Genomic DNA, 18,077 nt, shown 5'->3' on the forward strand with positions numbered 1-18,077 from the left:
GGCTTAAATGAATACTATTTAAAATTAGAGTGAAAAGCGTCAATTTCAAACCATTTTTAACAGCAATAATTTCTAATCTAATGTTTCAGGTGGTTGAGATAAAGGAAAAGGAAAACTCCCCCTGCGAGATGGAATGCAATTTCTATCTTGCAGTAGTCAAGCACTCATCAATTGAAGACAATCCCCATGATGATTCTATTGAGACGGAGATACCAAAGATGTATCTGAAAGTGCTGACACTTATTGAATTTGACACTTTTGTTACTACTCATGGACCATTCACTTCGGTAGATGGTAGGTACTTTATATTTATTTTAGTCTAATGTAAATCATGTAGTTAGATGGTTTGACCAATGTCCATTGAAAGTATACCTACTGGTTTCAATCTTAGGTCAGTATTATTACTATCATCTTAAATTTATTCGTTCATATAGCATCGAAAAATTACTAACACAGTTCAAATTGTGAAATATTTCAGCCCCTAGTGTAGAATAAGTACAGTAAAAAATGTTTAAACTAAAGACATAATGAGGACATGAGTAATGCTTTGGAAGAATAGGGGATGAAACCTCCCCATGGAATATTGACAGTGGCGAAGTAAGGTACACCAGATAAATTCTTGGAAATCAAACGTAAATGAAAATGAGCATGGAAGGGAAGGAGGAGATCTCTTCCGTAACATAATGTGACTCATTCTACTCATTTAATACAGCAACAGCCTCGGTCATGGCCAAGTACACAGCTGCAGTAACTCAATGACAATATAAGATCATGCATTTTAATATTGCTTGTGTTGGATGTGATTGGCTGAAGTTGAACAAATATGAACAACACAATCCATTTGGCTTCTTTATCATAGGCTTTTACGTAGCCTATTGCAATCGCACTCATGGTAGCACTTAAGACAAATTTCTACATGATTTCAGTGAACATAACACCCTGAGCCCAAAATCATCCCCTGTTATGTATGTATCTACACTATATAACGCAGCTTGTGGAAACGATAACTGTCCATAAAAAAGCCAAAACAATTTTAAACTTGTTATAAAAATTGATACTACTGTATGTATACATGTCTCAGTTCAGTTATTGGCCAACTTGGTTCTCCATTTTGCTGTAACACATTAACTGCCATGCCGACCCAATCGGGTCGGCGAATATTTTGTTGCTACTATACGCTGCCGACCCGATCGGCCTCACCATGACGATAACTTAGTTTTACTTTATTGCAGCTACGAGCATTGCGTTGGCTCTGTTGGCAAACCAGTGGACTAAATGTTCTAAATAGATACGAGAATGAACAGAGAACGTTGTTTGAAATTGTTTCGTTATTTTTTTAGGTTTACTAAAACACCACGGAATATTATGAAATTTTATCTTCCGATCGGGTCGGCAAATTTATTTTTTACCAATTGTTGATGTATTTGTCTTCTATACTATTGTTAATTGATTTTGTTATATTGTTTTATTAATTATTCTCATTTCATTTACCTCATTATCGTTGTGAATGAAATTAGAAAAAATATTTTGGAAACGTTTATATTGGAATTATTGGATATAAAATATTATCCAATATTTATAAAAACAAAGTTTATTTTTAATTGGATACATAAAAGAGGATTAATACTTGTAATACAGATTAAGGTCTACTTGTGGATTTTCTTAAAACAGTCTTTGCAGAGGTAGGGCTTTTCTGGGCACAGCTCACAGAAAGTTGTCACTTTCTTCAGATTATTTTTATGCTTGACGACCTAACTCACGCATAGCCTTGTTGTAGTAGATCTTGCAGTTTTTCCTTGATCTCAGTTTAGTTTTTTCCTCGCCAACAAAAGTTGTTGTCTCAGAAATGTAGTGATGGCCCGTTGTACACACTGCAGATAGAATTTCGTCTTCTAGACCCAAGAGTGAATACACTAACTTTTCTCTGAACGTTTTGATGAAATACACGACTTCTTCTACGTTGAGCAGTAACTTCTATATCATTCTTGTACGCTAGCCACGCATTGACAACAGCTGTTCCAAGAAGCAGTTCTTCTGCAATCTTGTGGTACCAGCGCATCGACAATGTCTTCCAAATCAGAAAACTCAATCCACTATAATTTTCCAATTCACCATAATTACCTCGATATCTATCGCATTCACTACTCATCGGTTCGTCCAAAAACATCTCTATATCACTTTCATCCAGGTTTCCACTCATCTCTGACATTTAATCCATTGGCCTAGTAGTTTTTCTGGTGCTCCATGGACCTGAACTAAGCAATTAATTTTACTGAAAGCGTAAAGGTTTCATATAATTTTTATAGAAACCTAACTAATTAAGTTATTATCATGGTTATTTTACCATAATGTTTCTAAGAAACTAGGCTACATTTTTATTTTGTAAACTATAAAATTAATTTTTATTTTGTTTTAAATTTACTAATAATGTTAATTATAAAAAAAATGTTGGGTTTTTTATTTAAAAAACTTCAGGTTTAATTTTTTTTTTTTCACTATTAAAATTATTTATTATCTAAAAACTGAATATATATTATTGTTCGTTAACTCTTTGTCATGATAAATCAATTATATTAACTTTTTTTTTTTGAAAATTTATTTTTTTTAAATATATTTGAGTACTCATCAAGTGCAGTTTTTCCATCAGTTTTACACGGGTGGAAGATTTTGTAGCATTCACACACAATTTGCATATAAAAACACAGGACTACACTAAAAATATACACTGTAAAAATAATAAATAAAAAAATAAAACTTCACAAACAAACGTCAAAAGACGTTGTTTCTATTTTGCAGGCTAGCCTTTAGCCTTGAAACAAAACAAAATTTTACCGAATATCGCAAATAAATATTTAAATGGATTTTATAAAACTACTATAATTAACTTTCAATAATATTGTCAGAAGTGCTAGCCGTAATTTTAGACGCAACATAATCCTAGTATCAACACAAAATAAGCACTGGTAATAGATTACAATTATTGAAAAAAAGTAATATTTTTCTGCCATAGTTGGCACACCTGAACTCACCAACAACTCAAAAGGTCTGCAGAAAGCGTATTGGCATACCATATAACGTGAAAAACTATAAATACTTTAAATAATACATCACAACGTCACCAGATCGTGCTGCGCACATGAGTCCAGGTTCGGTCCGTGCATCACTGCACGTGGTATATACGTGAGTCTAGGCCAATGGGTTAATAAAGCTTAGACTAACATAAACAACCATACAACTATGTAACGAATAACCGCAATGAAAGCAGCGAGTGTAAGTGAGGTTACATAAATTGGCGCCAACTACACGACGTATCGACTGTGAGCGGGAAGCAGTTGGGAATGTTTGTTCAGTCAGCCGTTCATTGCACACGCACCATAGAGTAATAAAAAAGGATTGCACACTGTCTTCACAGCCATTTAAACTAAATATCCCAAAGTGTATTGAAATTTTTATGTCGGCCCAATTGGGTTGGCAAGAAATTTTTTCAGGTAATTTCGGTTGAAAAATAAATCCGCCGACCCGATCGGTCGAAAGTTAAGCCCCACACCCCATATCATATAATTTGCATAAATCGTTTTCATTTACCATTATATTCACCACAAAAACAATACCACATAGAAAACGACTACATACAATTTTGGCAAAACAGGGAACTCTAGAATTCTTTATGGTGGCAGTTAACGTGTTAATATGGTAGCCGTTTGATCATTTAAAAAATGCACAACTCCCTTATTTATAGACCTAGAAAAAAAGTATTCTGGAATGCTTATAAGACTAACTTGAAAGGTTTTTGAGATATTGATTATATGTAAATGTTTTAAAAACATTTCTATGGTATGAATGCTTTGGTACAGAAATGAATCTTTTAAATACCTCCACTAAATTCTTTGACCAGATTGGTACACCATTTCTTTCCATTATGGTAGCTGTTTAACTTTGAAAAAATCACAACTCCTTTATTTATGATCCTAGAGAAAAAACTAAAACTGTTCTGTAATACTTACAATATTTCCTAAACTTTTTGCTATAAGCCTTTTTTTATTTATCTCGTATGGTTTTCAAGATACTGAGTACATGTAAATACCACGAGAATAATATTTTAGTTGTCACAAAATCTACCTACTTCTTCCGACTGAGCCGGGAGGACTATTTTATAATTTTATACCATCTGCTTCATTAAAATTATTTTATTTTTTAAGTTTTCTTTCCTTTATGCTATATTAAAATATTAACAGAGGGTAGATTTGTTTGCTCAGTCTCTATATAATGAATAACAGATTAGTGTCAAGGGGTGATAATATAGTCTAATTGCCTAGGCATCTAATGTGTTAATAACCAAGCCTGCTTTAAATTAGATTACAGAAATGAAAAATTTGTTCTGTACAGCATTACTGCAAATTTTACCAAAACCGCCACCTTTGTAAAACATATAGTAACATTATAAAACATTAAGTTATGTACGTCAAAAATATTGTTTTGTATTTTGGTTAGTAATTGTAGACTGTAATTTAATTTATTTTTCAGAGCAAAAAGAAAAGTGTAACCTGAAACGTAAATTGGCGAGCCTAAATGACCAACAATCTAGCCGCCCCTGCATGACCCCAGCATACTTTATACCCGAGTTGGCTCATGTTGTCGCTCTTTGTGATGAGAGGATACCATTCGTCACTTTGGCTCAGGAGGTCAGTCATGTGTCTTCAACTAGAGATAGCCTTTATTACTCCTTTAGTGTTATTATTCCACTTTTTTTTGTATTTTACATTTTATTCTTGAGTTATATTAAATTTTGTTGTAACCCTGTTATGTTATTTTATAAGTAGTTATCATCAAATATGTAGACTTTTTTTCTTGGAAAGGGGTTTTTTTGCTACTCAGCTTATCCAGCTTTTTACCGTTCCAATCACAGCCTAGTCCCATTGGTGTCAAGTATAAGGGCCACTGTATTAAAATTATTATCACGAAACTCTTATGTATAAACCTGTTTTTCACCATTTATGGGCACATAGTCAGTTTTTCTTTCTTAGCATTAGTATATTTCCATATTATGTGTAATAAAATTGTTATTTTCTAAATGAAATTTAATCTCACTTTTCAAATTTTATCTCAACAATTTCATTTTGTTAGCATGGTCCCTATCATGATAGTAATAATGTCATAAACAAAGTACATATCATATAAAAACAATATTTAAACAATGTTTTAATCTGTTTCAAATATAAATATTATTTTTAATTTCATTCTGAAAATAATTGCATATACCATCATATATATTGCTTGTCATTTAGATTTTTAGTTTAGAGCTAGAATCAACTCAATGTTTAGATTCCGCAGTTTTATATAATTTATTACGCAGTTGCATCTTCACTTTGATGAGATCTTTTAAAACCACTAAAAACGGTTAAAAAACCAGTTTTTTTTGTGAATCATTCTTTATTTGAATTTGTATCCTATTTTGATATTATCATTGGTTCAGTATTAATTTGTATTTTTACAACATGTGTTTTTAATGTCTTGTAAATGTTAGTTGGAAAATTAAGCTTTACATGTGTTACTTCATCTCAATTTTATTTTGTATTCCCTGCAATCAATTATGGTATTATGTACTTAGTCACCCAGAAGCTTTATCAGAACACATCAAACGAATAGTACAACTGGTATACTACAGGTATACTTTTGATTATTAGTTTTCTTATGAGCTATTGTTCATTGGGGTGTAACTGGTTATTTAAAGTTTTTAATATGAACTTATGGAGTCCTGATACTCTAAAACCTACAGGTAACACATTTTGTCTTTTTAAGTTATTCTCAAGAACTACTGTTACTGTCCAAACAGTTGACACGCAGGGAGATAGCACACCAAGGACTACAAGTGGAGGCCAATGCCACAGCTCTAGTCCTGCGACTGGTACAGCTACCTCCACCCCCTGGTCTGGCCCAGTCCTCCGGTTGGTTCTCATTGCTCAAGCGGCTGCTGTCCGTCTCTATCCGTGTCTTTGGCAAGGTCAAGTGTTGGATGGCAGAGTTTGTCATGTACGGCAGCCCCCTGGCCACCACTCATCCCAAGGAGCAGGGTAACTTTCTGGACATTAGTTGATCATATAAAAATCTAATAACATTTATATGTAAAATGGTCTAATTCACACAAAGGTGAAAGCACTTTTACATATTTTTTTAATCTGTTGGGTCCAAGAAGAACTTTCAAAGACATTTGTTCAAAGGCGGTTCATACATAAGCAACTCCGAATATAATAAGGTCAAGGATTATCAATACTTTTTAAACAAAGCATATTTCTGTTTATAGGCATGCGTCGACCCGTGTATTTCCAGTACGAGATGGGATCTGCAGACAATGTTGGCAAAACTGTAGACGCTCTTCTCAATGATTGGGCACAGATCGCACATCTCTACACACTTGTGGATGAACTTGCAGAGTACTTTAGAATAGGTAATTGCTTTCGGTGAAACCCTGCAATTATTATTTAAAAAGAGCCTAGCTATTTAACTGTTTGTCTCACTAATGCTCTGTCACTGTTTGCTGCAGAGAAGTACAACCTGTCCAACATGGTCACCATCAAGTCCTACAGCTACAGCAAACTGGTATTGGGCTACGGTCCAGAGAGAGGAGCAACAGTTACAGTGCAGTGGAATAGCCAGGCACAGGCCTTCACACTGGTCTTTGGTAATTAGTCACTCTTAGATTTGTTTAGTTTATACTTCAACTCTTTGCTACTCACAGCTGTACTTCTCTATAGAAATACATGGAATAGCCAGGCACAGGCCTTCACATTGGTCTTTGGTAACTAGTCACTCTTAGATTTGTTTAGTTTATAATTCAACCCTTTGCTACTCATAGCTGTACTTCTCTACAGAAATACAAGTAATTTTCAAAACCGACTGTCATATACACAAACACTAGAATAAAACTGCAATCCATTACAATTTTTACTTCTTTTTACCACATAGTTCTTTATCATGGTTAATGCCTACTTGTGATGTGTTGATAACTGTTTATATTGGAAATAAGAATTTAATGTTCTTGTTTCTGGATGAATTTTTTCTAAAGTATTGAATTTTGGGATAGGCTTAAATATTAAGGTAGGCATAGTTTAATATTGAAAAAGACAGATTTATTAAAACAATTTAAGAAAGAGAGAATGTATAACATTAACAAGAATCGTACTACAACAATAATTGTTAATGATAACTGTCAACATGGGACCACTGTTGTGATCAAAGCTCCTACCATTTGTTAACGAGGCAGTGAGCTCCTAGCTATCTGCCTGCTTTTTCTATATTTCCTGTGTTTTTATTTATCTGAGAAACATTTCTTATTCCCAGTTTCCTAGTTCGGTATATGGTTTGTAAAATGAATATTCATTTTGAATTTTTCTATGGTTTTAGTCTAATTATATTTATACTTAAGGATACATATTGTATAGAAATACACACACACTGAATAGAAACAATACTTCTGCAATTTAGTCTGTTTAATCAACTTAGAAAGGATTTTCTTTTATAGAATCTGTATGTAGATATCACTTTACAAGTATAAAGCCAATTAAAATTTTGTCAAAACATAAGCGCTTTTTCTTATTCTTTATTTACATACATAACTGCTCCTATTTACATACATAACCACTCCTGGTCCATGGTCCATTATTGTGTAACCTGGATTTATTTATTAAACTTTGTAGTAAATAAATACTTTCTGCTATTCTATAATACTTCTTTGAACATACTTTTCCTTCACAGTATTTATTTATCTCTTTTGTGGTCTTCTACATGGTCTTCTTCATTGTATTCTTGGATCCAGTATCATCCTAAGGTATTGGTTTCGCTTTGTTTGTGTTCAGTAAAACTATAATTATTTCTACTATAATTTTCAAATATTAATGTATTTTTAACATTTGCAGGAGGCAGCAATACCTGTGTAAATGCCCATTCACTGTTACGGGAACAGTTGGAGGCACATCTGAACCGACACAGGAACCTGGCCCAGATAGTGCACCTGCTGCATGAGACGTATGAGCCGCTGATATCTGTGAGCAAGCTGCCCACAATCCCGCAGTTAGGTGTACACAACTCACGGCCACAGGTGCCTGTCCAGACCTTCACCGTCATGCCGCAGTCACCCACACTCATCCGACTGACTTACCAGGGCATGTACTGTCTAGAACTGCGGCTACGTGGTGGTGGCCTTGTCAGTTTGCGTGATGCTGCGTACAGTCGCTTCGACCGAACCAACGTTGTTAATGAGTTCTCCCCCACACCAGGTCTCAAGGTGGGTTTTGTCTTGTCTTTAGGATATGGTGTGGAAGATTATATAACAAGCAAAAATTGTAACCATAAAAATTGCTTCATCAGAATGAAAGGACAAAGAAAAAGATACAGGAAGTAAATAATGGAAACTAATCAAGCTTTAAGTATTAGAGAGGAGATAGTAAACTATTGAAAGTATGTTCAACCTGCAGATTTTTTTATGTATTAAATGAAATTTTTTTACACAACCCACAATGTCTATTGAAGCTGTTGTAAAAATTGAATTACCTATATTAGAATATTTTCAAATTTAAATATTCTAATATCAATACAATATCAAACTGGATTAGCCTGTACTAAAGAGAATTATATAATGAGTGTTGCTTAAACAATAATGAAACAAGTGTTACAGAATCTAACAAGCATTTATTCGCTTTATATTTTTTCAATACTCTTTTCATAAACTTATTCTCTTTGAAAAACATTCATCAGATATAGCATCAAGTAAAATAAAAATTACTTTATTGATTTTCTTATTAGTACATTTAAGTATTTGTTAGTCTTTTTTTTCGATACAGGCTATTTTAAAGAGACAACATTGTTCAGATAATCTTGCATTAAGATAAACAAATAAGCAAATCAATTTCGTTTGCAACAATTTGAACAAATTAAAGTAAAATAAATAAATAATGTATTGACATGATTTGATTAAACTCTGATTTTATTTACATGATATATACATATATCATATTATATATGTATATGTAATATTATTATGTGTTGAACCGGTGTATGAATAATACTAAATTGACAATGTTCTATATTTTCTAGACATTCTTATCAAAATATGTGGATGAGAGTGCTGTTTTCCGGAGGAGATCTCAATCAGAGGATGACAATCCACCATCGCCTGTGCCTATGGACCCGGTGGAAGGAGGAGGCTTCTTGAGTGGGCACCGGCAGCCTCAGTCCCCCAACACAAGAGAGGGAGGACTTCGCTTCCACCCACCCCTCACACCCCCGTCAGGCAGCAACCCTCATACCCCAGCCAGCCCTCACACCACTAATATCTCTCAGGTAAGATGTGAGGATCAGTTATCTGTCAAGGAGTCAGAGATTGTAATCGTTTATAATGTTCTATTTCAGTTTTAGCTAAAGTTAATTATTAACATTTTAAATAATTTATATGGCTACTTATGAAAACTCAATCAGGATCTGTTTTAACCCTTTAGATACTGGCAGATGATATATTGTTGATGGTTTATGGTGCCAAAAAGATTGGCTGAAAATAAATCATAACTATTCAACTATTTAACTGTTCAAGAGAGTTGATATATAAAAAATACTTGTAAATAATGTGTAAGCCTGTGTTTATGTCTGTAGCCGTGATCTTTGTCTATAAAATACTATACAAGGCTGAAGAAATCAGTAGAGATTCCAATCAATTTCACTAGGCTGAAGAATAAGTTCCTAGGTTGTAGCTCATTCAAGTTTGGAGTTCCCTTATCACTTTGGAAAACATTTATAACCCTGACTTCTGGCCTAAGGGGACCTACATCTGTGCCTTCAGATACTCTCATAAAAATGTTCATGTGTTGTCTTTATTGGAACTAGGCCAGACAACGGAGAGTGGCACTTCACAAGAATATGGATCTTGCTGTAAGCCTACTGTCAAGTTCTCTCATTTAGAACAGGTTAGTTTGGGGAAAAAGTGTTAAATCTAAGACGAGTGATCCGGACCCCAAAAGTTTGTCAGCAGAATTTACTGTAGCTCACATTATTACAATAGAATATCTAATCTATTTGTAATAAGCTGAACCAACTTGAGCTCATCCTGAGTGAAAAGCCTGCAGAGGTCATCTGTATTAATGAACACTGGTTGGCCAAGGATTAAATTTCCTTTTACATCCCTGCTGACTTTGTACTTGCAAGTTCTTATTGTAGACAGGCTCCTTGAGATCATGGTGGTGTATTAATATTTATCAAGTGTAACATAAAATTTGAAAAGATTGATGTTGGCAGTTTAATTTTATATGTAAAGCTGCAGCCATTAGGATAAATAATTAGTGAAGTGAATAAAATGAAGCAATGCCTATGAAGCACTAGCCACGAGTTTAAGAATATTCTCAATTTGGTGTGAATAAACAAGTGCTTGACTCGTGAAGCAATTGCTCAATGAATGGAGAAGATACCGGAAAATTCTTGAGCAATTGCTTTACATACGTATTGCTTGCTTCTCAATTTTGAAGCAATTGCTTCAATCCGACACCGATGGAACACCGATCTTTGTTTCAGTTGTCCAAAGCACCTTTCAATAATTACCCCTCCTTCGCATGCGCAATGTTGAAGTTCACTTGTGCATCTCCTGCAGCTGGCTTAAAAGGTGTTACTAGCCATGGTGATACTCCATAACCCGAGTCTCCAAGCAAACAGGCAGCTCCATCAAATTTTGATATTACATCTCTAATTGGACTCCTTCTCCAAATTCTTGCATCATGTACGCTTCCCGGCCATTCAGCTGAAACACTTGTGAAACGTTCTTGGGCATCACAAGTCGCTTGTACATTGATACTGGCAAACCCCTTCCTATTAATGTACTCATCTCCAACATTTGTGGGTTCTTTAATCTCGATGTGTGTGCAATCAAGAGCTCTCAACTACTGTAGGAAGGCGAAAACGTCTTTGCCACAACAGTTTTGATTCATTAATTTCATTATTCCTTGCAGGAAAGTGAATCCAGTTACCCGATCTTTCCACAATAATATTCGGAACTGAATCAATTGTCTTACATACAGTTGTTCGGTGTATGCCTATATCTTCGCCAATACCACTTTGAAATCCAGGATCACCAACAAACCTCAAAAAAACTCCCATCTTTTGTCTTGGTGATAGAGCTTTACCTCTAGTTTCTTCATTTTCAGGCAAAAACTCATTGGCTAGAAGTCCACACTTTCTCTCCTTACAACGGGTAATTTCTCTTCGTTCACCATAAAATTTGCGAACTCGCACGTACATGAACTCGGCCATGTTGACAGTACCGCCTAAGTCGAGAAATGAAGCGTGCCCTATGGCTTGCTTCATTTTTATCGAGCAATTGCTCCAAAATAATGAAGCACCACCGTTTTATTCACTTCATTTTATGTGCAATTACTTCACTCCAGGAAAACTCGAGCAATTGCTCGGCTAAGAATTTGTTAGCTGTTTTATTCACTTTAAATGAAGCAATTGCTCAAATATACCCAAGTAGAAGCAATTATTTCACTTTATTCACATCACCGAATCTAGACTCGACTATCATTACTTTTTATCGAACACCTGACTCAAATTTTGCATTGCCTCTTCAGTATCTTGAACAGCTCCTTGAATGTATAAAAAATATGAAGGCTTGTGAACACATTGTTCTCATATGAGACTTTAATATTGATATTATTAAAAGACATACCTGTGACCAGTGAATGTTTTAACTTGTAGTTACTACAAGCTATATTTCTTACCGTATTAATACAAATCCAACTAGAAACCAAGCATGCTTAGATAATATTGCAACCAATATTGGTGTAAACCAATACCAATATACTGTACTTGGCGAAGGCCAATTAAGTGACCAAGCTGGCTTATGGGCTAAATTTAGAATAGGAGATTATTTTAATGAATCACTAAAGATCTACTTACTAGATTGTTTAAAGAAATGGCTTCTACTCTACAGATGAGTACATGAATTTTAATTTTGATAACATGATTATTTGTTAATCGCAAATGCATTATTTATTAACTTGTAACTCCTAGATGGCCTATAATGTACTATCATTTGTTACCATTGTTATAATTTATTTTTTTTCTTTTATATTATTGTAAGCACATCCAGTATTAATTGGTGGGCTGATAAATTTGTAGGTAATGGAAGTATGATGTACTCTACAACTCAAAACTGTTCTCTATTGAGTTGGGTTGAAGAGAAACTTTAGTTCATTATGCTTACAGTTATTGTAAGTTTCATTTGTAGCTTGTGAATGCAGTGCCACAGTCAAATTTTTTAGTTATCCATGAGGAATCATTTGATATTATTACCAGAAACATTTCTTAAAATATATATTTGTTGTTTAAAAAGTTGATATTTTGTAATTTTTAAACAATTTTTTCAGACTCAACAACACCAGAGCTTTGGCTCCAGCCCAGCTACCTCATTCAACCTGGCGTCTCCACCATCACTACCACCTAACATTAACCCCTCTCCTTCCATGCTACCCCACCCTTCCCCCAGCTCCAGCTTACTGGCCAACTCTCCCTCTAATCCTCTTCATGTCCCCTCTCCTATGCCTATCTCCTCCCCCGGCCCAGCCATCACAGTTGGTCACTCCCCTGCAAGCTCCTTCATGGGACAGCCAGGTGAGTCTATAAGTATTAATGTTTTACTCAACAGTAGACATACCATCCCCTTTCTATACAGCTGTTTATTGCTTATTGATCCTGTTTCTTTCACATTCCTTCCATTGTCAAAAATAAACTTCAAACAAAGGGTCTAGAGAGGTGAGAGCAGGTGCTAAACATATTCCTCAACCTCTCTAAAGCTTTTGATTGTGTGCATCATGCGACACTGTTGCACCAGCTGTAGTCAAGTGGTATTGGGGGATTGCCACACAATTGGATCTCATCCTATATGAAAGATAGAGAGTAGTGCGTGCAGATTGCGAATGTCTTGTCAGGCAAAGTTAAAATGCCGTACAGTGCCTCACAGGGGTCAATATTAGGGCCAGTCCTTTTTTTAATTTACGTCAACCGATTGAACTCAGTGATCCAGAATGGAAAAATTATTCAGTATGCTGACGATACGACTCTCTGCATCAGATCAAAATCAAGAAACGAACTTGAAGTGGAGTCATTCATTGAATTGAATTCATGCATTGAATATTTCTCCAGAATCAATTTGAAAAAAGTTCAAAACCAATATAATATTCATTCTTTCATAGTTCATAATGAGCCCCTGATCACTGCCAAACAGTTAAAAGAATTTTAAAGGTAGGATGATTTTGTTTATTAAAAATATTGAAGAAGCCCAAAAACCTGTTCATCCTTGGCTAATAAAAATAATCTTTCCAACAGACAACAAGCACTTACTAACAATAGAAACTGAGCCTTAGACAACATTTTTTTAGGAATTGGAGACAAGTAGTTAGTACAATGCATCTTGAAAAGTCTAGAAAAAACATAAGGCCTCCTTTAAGTAAGACAATATCTATATTTCACCAAAATATTGACAGACTCAGTAACAAGATTGAATGATTATTCCATTAACTTATCTTTAAAATCCAGATATTGTACTCACAGAGCATGGCTTAAATTCTAATACCATCGAAGCTGCACAACATCCAAACCATACTGTAGTAACCTCTTTGAGTAGGGAAAATCACTTAAAATGATGGGTAGGTATTTAGGTAAAAAGAGAAGTGAAATCTTCATAAGTCACTTTCATTAGGCAGATAAACTCTTTTCTTAATTATTACAGTGAAGTTTACTAGTTTATGAAAAATAGACAAACAAATCAAATGTGTTCTCCAACTCTTGATGTATGATTAATTTTTAAAACAATTTACTTAATATTTGCAGGTCACACTGATGGCAGTCCTTTTCCATCGTCGCAGAGCATGACATCTCCGGCAGCTTCCAACTGGCCAGCATCTCCAGGCATGCCCCGCCCCTCCCCTGCCCGCCCTGGACAGTCCCCCGGACACCCTCATCCCGCCCTACACAGTCCAGATCACAAGACTGGTATGGTACACCACATTAGTATCTTATAAATGCATAAGCTCATTTTTCCCTTCTCATATTTTTATACAACTTAAAATGTTTTCACGCAATTCCAAATTGTACTACTACTAATTAATTAACCCTTCAGGTACTAGACAAAAATTTCCATGTGTTTGATAAGTCTTTCTCGCGCTATTTTACGTAATCAGTCATTACATAAACACCCATGTTTATTTACTCACGGTAAACATAACAAAAGGTTTACAATCAGGGCAACCGATAACATAGAAGTGAGTTTACAACCTGTATTCACTACTCAAAGAGAAAATTATTTTGAACAAATTATTGAATACCATCATATGGCCTGAATACTGTCAATTGGGTTTAAAAGAAATAAATAAAAGAGCAACTGCGACCTAGTGGGAAAGACGAAAACTACTTCAAAGTGTTTCTTATTTATTCCACTAGATCACATTCATATTCAGGTGAGCGATTATTAATCTCAAAACATTATTGTGAAAACAGTTTAGCACCATAACTCTTCCCGTACGGCTGTCGGAATTACTGCAGGCATTACGTAGGGCGCTCCCGAATTTGTTTTGGGATTACTAGTCAAAGGGTTAATGGCTACATGTTTGCTGATGACCTTGGCCTCTATGTTTGTAGTAAACAGAATTGAAAATCAGATTTTTTGGACAATATGACTAGTGAACTGGTGTGCAGTAAACAAATTATGTTTAAATCCCAATAGGAGTATTGATCTAATTTTTAACATTGGCAGCAATGGGCAAGATCTTACATCCACCAAATTCTTGGGTATAAATATACAAGACAATCATAAATGGTCTACACATACCAATTATATTGCAACCCGAGTAGCTAAGAGTTTTAAGAAATAATATTTCCTGCAATGTATTGTAAGTGTTTATTTTGCTCATATTTTTATTTATCAACCTAAAATATTTGAGGTAACTCTTTATCTGCTAAAAGGCTCTTTATTTTTCAAAACTAGGCCATTAGAATTATAAGTAACATTTCTAGCCAAGAGGAATAAAAACTTGGTATACTAACATTGCCATCCATGTATATTTTATCCGTTTTAGTGTTTATTAGAAGCAATTTAGATAGATTTAAGGAATTAGCTGCAGTTCACAATCATGATACAAGAAACAAGCATAGGCTTCTTTAATAGCAAGTGTACTTTCAGTTCAAACTCAGGCGAGTTTCCAATACCAAGGGATTAAATTCTATAATGTCCTACCTAATTTCATTTAAACTATACCAGTCAATTTGTTGAAAAAAATTACAAGAATTTTGATAAAAAATTGTGTAAAAATGTAGAAGACTTAGATTTAGATGACTTTTTCAATTAAGCGTGACGTACCTTAGCGATATTTTTTACCATTGTTATACATTTTTATTTATGTTTTTGACAAATAAGAAAAGAATTATTCTGATTCTGACTTAGGTTATAGGAGGTGGAATGAAAAATCTAAACTTCCACCTATTCCTTTCTCTTCAATCGACCTACATTGAAGCTAAATCTCTTCACTCTCTGTCAAATGGTTTTCGAGATAATTTGTTACCAGATCTAAATGGACATAGATAGATACAAAGACTTGAACTTACTAATAATATTTCTAATCAGTTTAATTCCATAAAAGGAAATATATGCCTACTTGCAGGCCATCCAGTATGCTGATGTTCTGTACCCTAGGTATTAGTTTGTCTAAGGTATGAATATCCATGAACCTGAAACAGCACAGTATGTATGCTCTTTCTTCTGAATCCCTATTCGCTTGATCCAGTCTAGAAATTATATCAATAGTTATGTATTTAATCTGTAATGTATTCCTCATTAGTAAAAAGTTGGTGCAACGTACCCTTGACAGTTTTTGAGAAAAAATTGTATGTTGTGTTGTGTATTTTGAATACATTACATATACACATTCGCAATTTCTTTCAGTGAGTGAAAGTCCAGAATAAACTTATTGGTTTGATTTCGTCATTGCTGCCATCTAATAGTAAAAACTAGATAATATTACTTGTCATTACTATTTGCTTCACACTATTACAGCTGATATTTTTTCCTGAAAATACAAAATACTGGAATAGGTATATTTCACATTGTTTTTTTTTTTTTTTTTGTTAATGGAGTAAGCAATAATATGTTATTGTAAATATATCCTTTAAAATTTGTTAATTCATATTGGAAAATTTGACTAAATAGACAACTAATTGTTGGTGAAGTATATCTGACTTGAATGAGGCCCCCTTATCAGCAAGTCTACATTGTGGTATACAAATATTGCGTTGTCTTAAGATTCCTCTACTACTAAACATTTTTAGTTTCTACAGTACTAGCTTGTCCTAAGTTTGAATCTTGATAGTACATGAGTGTTGTCATCGGCAGGTGTGAGTCAGCAGTCTCGAGTTCTTCCCCAGCGATCATGGGCTGGAGCAGTTCCAACATTGCTGACCCATGAGGCTTTGGATCTGCTGTGCTCTCCTTCCTCCCACCCACAGGGACTGCCAGGACCCGAACTGGCTCCTCTAGAGCGATTCCTAGGCTGTGTGTACATGCGGCGTCAACTACAGCGCTTCATCCAGTCTGAAGAATGTGTCAGTATCTGCATGTCATCATTTGTTTATAGTCTGTTTGAATGATAAAGTATTAGTATTATAAATTTGCAGGGTGTTAATGTACACTGGAAATTGTAAGAATTTCCAATATAAAGTTTTCATTTTAAACATTTTTTTCATTGGGTTTGTTTTGTTTTTTACCTCGAGTTGCAAAACAAATGCAACTTTCAGGAGAGGATGTGCTCTCTAAAGTGTTTATTAATTTATCTGACATTGTTGATATGATTGCAGCCGCAGTTGTCGCAGATGACCACCACAGAGCCAGGAGTTGTTTACTTCAAAGTGGAGACGTTACAGTGTCGTGTAGGGCTCAACACCCAGCATCTGCAGTCTTTACACATCAAGATCACAACTGCGCCAGAACATAAGGACTCATGGTCCCCGGAGGAAATACAAGTGCTGGAGAAGTTCTTCGAAATGCGTGTCAGCGCTCCACCCTTCAAGCCTAACGCACTCTGTTGCTTCGGTCGCATGCTTAGTGTGCAGTTCAATCTGCTCAAGGACTTTGTACAGATAATGAAGCTTGAGTTGGTGAGTACATTCACAATTATTGTCAATTGTTAAATATGTTTTATAAGTCAAAATTTGTTACTGTGTAGGTTGACTGATCATCATAATCATCTTTAATAGTAATGGTAGAGATAAGTAGTCCTGTGGTGTAAACAGAGAATCTAAATCTAAGGAGTTTAATTGTATAACCCCATTTTATAAGCCAAAATCCTAATAATTCTCATGTTGAAATATTTTCCAATGCAATAAAAATATTCCAATCTTCAACCATTTTTTTTCTTTTTCATTAAAACAGCATTCAATGAAAATGCATTCAGTGAGAATACCATGACTAAATCTACACATTAAGATATTAATTTGGCTTGTTATAATGCTTAGACACTGTATTTGAAAATGTTCTGTGTTAAAAGAGGTTTTCTGAAAATCTAATTCTAAAAAGATGGAATTTGAACAATGTAAACCGTATATGAATATATTTTACTCATGCTTTATTATGTAGTCTGGCATAAGAAAAAAAAATGTCAGCAGTTCTGTATCGGAGAAATGAAGTTTGAATATTTACACACTTACACTTTCAAGAACAAAGAGTTAACGTTTTCTTGTACACTTGCTTATTTATTTATTCCAATGGCCTGCCATTTACAACTCATTTCCTATAAAGAACAAAGGTTACAGTTTCCAATATAATCAACAAGATTTCCAAAATTTTCAAAAATACAAAAGATACTAGAAAAAAGATAAAAAATAGAAAAGTAAAATACATAGAAGATTAAAAGCTTAAAAAACTTAAAATATTATGACACACACACACACACACATATATATATAGGAGTTTTTTATCCTCCCCCTCAAATGGAGTATGGAGTATATTTTACAAAGAAGGAGAATACCAAAAACTAGAGGTCTCTAATTTTACTCTA

At 34.4% G+C, this 18,077-nt stretch overlaps 1 protein-coding gene across 1 annotated transcript in view; it reads left to right on the forward strand.

The window, feature by feature from the left end:
• Positions 1-18,077, forward strand: part of LOC124362388 (mediator of RNA polymerase II transcription subunit 14-like) — a 57,161-nt gene that overhangs the window by 27,044 nt on the left and 12,040 nt on the right. The window contains exons 13-23 of the mRNA XM_046816829.1: positions 90-294; positions 4,525-4,682; positions 5,834-6,071; positions 6,302-6,445; positions 6,542-6,679; positions 7,914-8,281; positions 9,091-9,336; positions 12,402-12,645; positions 13,864-14,025; positions 16,418-16,626; positions 16,879-17,178. Coding sequence (XP_046672785.1) covers positions 90-294; positions 4,525-4,682; positions 5,834-6,071; positions 6,302-6,445; positions 6,542-6,679; positions 7,914-8,281; positions 9,091-9,336; positions 12,402-12,645; positions 13,864-14,025; positions 16,418-16,626; positions 16,879-17,178 — 2,412 coding nt within the window. The remainder of the gene's footprint in view (positions 1-89; positions 295-4,524; positions 4,683-5,833; positions 6,072-6,301; positions 6,446-6,541; positions 6,680-7,913; positions 8,282-9,090; positions 9,337-12,401; positions 12,646-13,863; positions 14,026-16,417; positions 16,627-16,878; positions 17,179-18,077) is intronic.

This window comes from Homalodisca vitripennis, chromosome 5 (assembly GCF_021130785.1).
Source record: "Homalodisca vitripennis isolate AUS2020 chromosome 5, UT_GWSS_2.1, whole genome shotgun sequence".
Lineage (NCBI taxonomy): Eukaryota > Metazoa > Arthropoda > Insecta > Hemiptera > Cicadellidae > Homalodisca > Homalodisca vitripennis.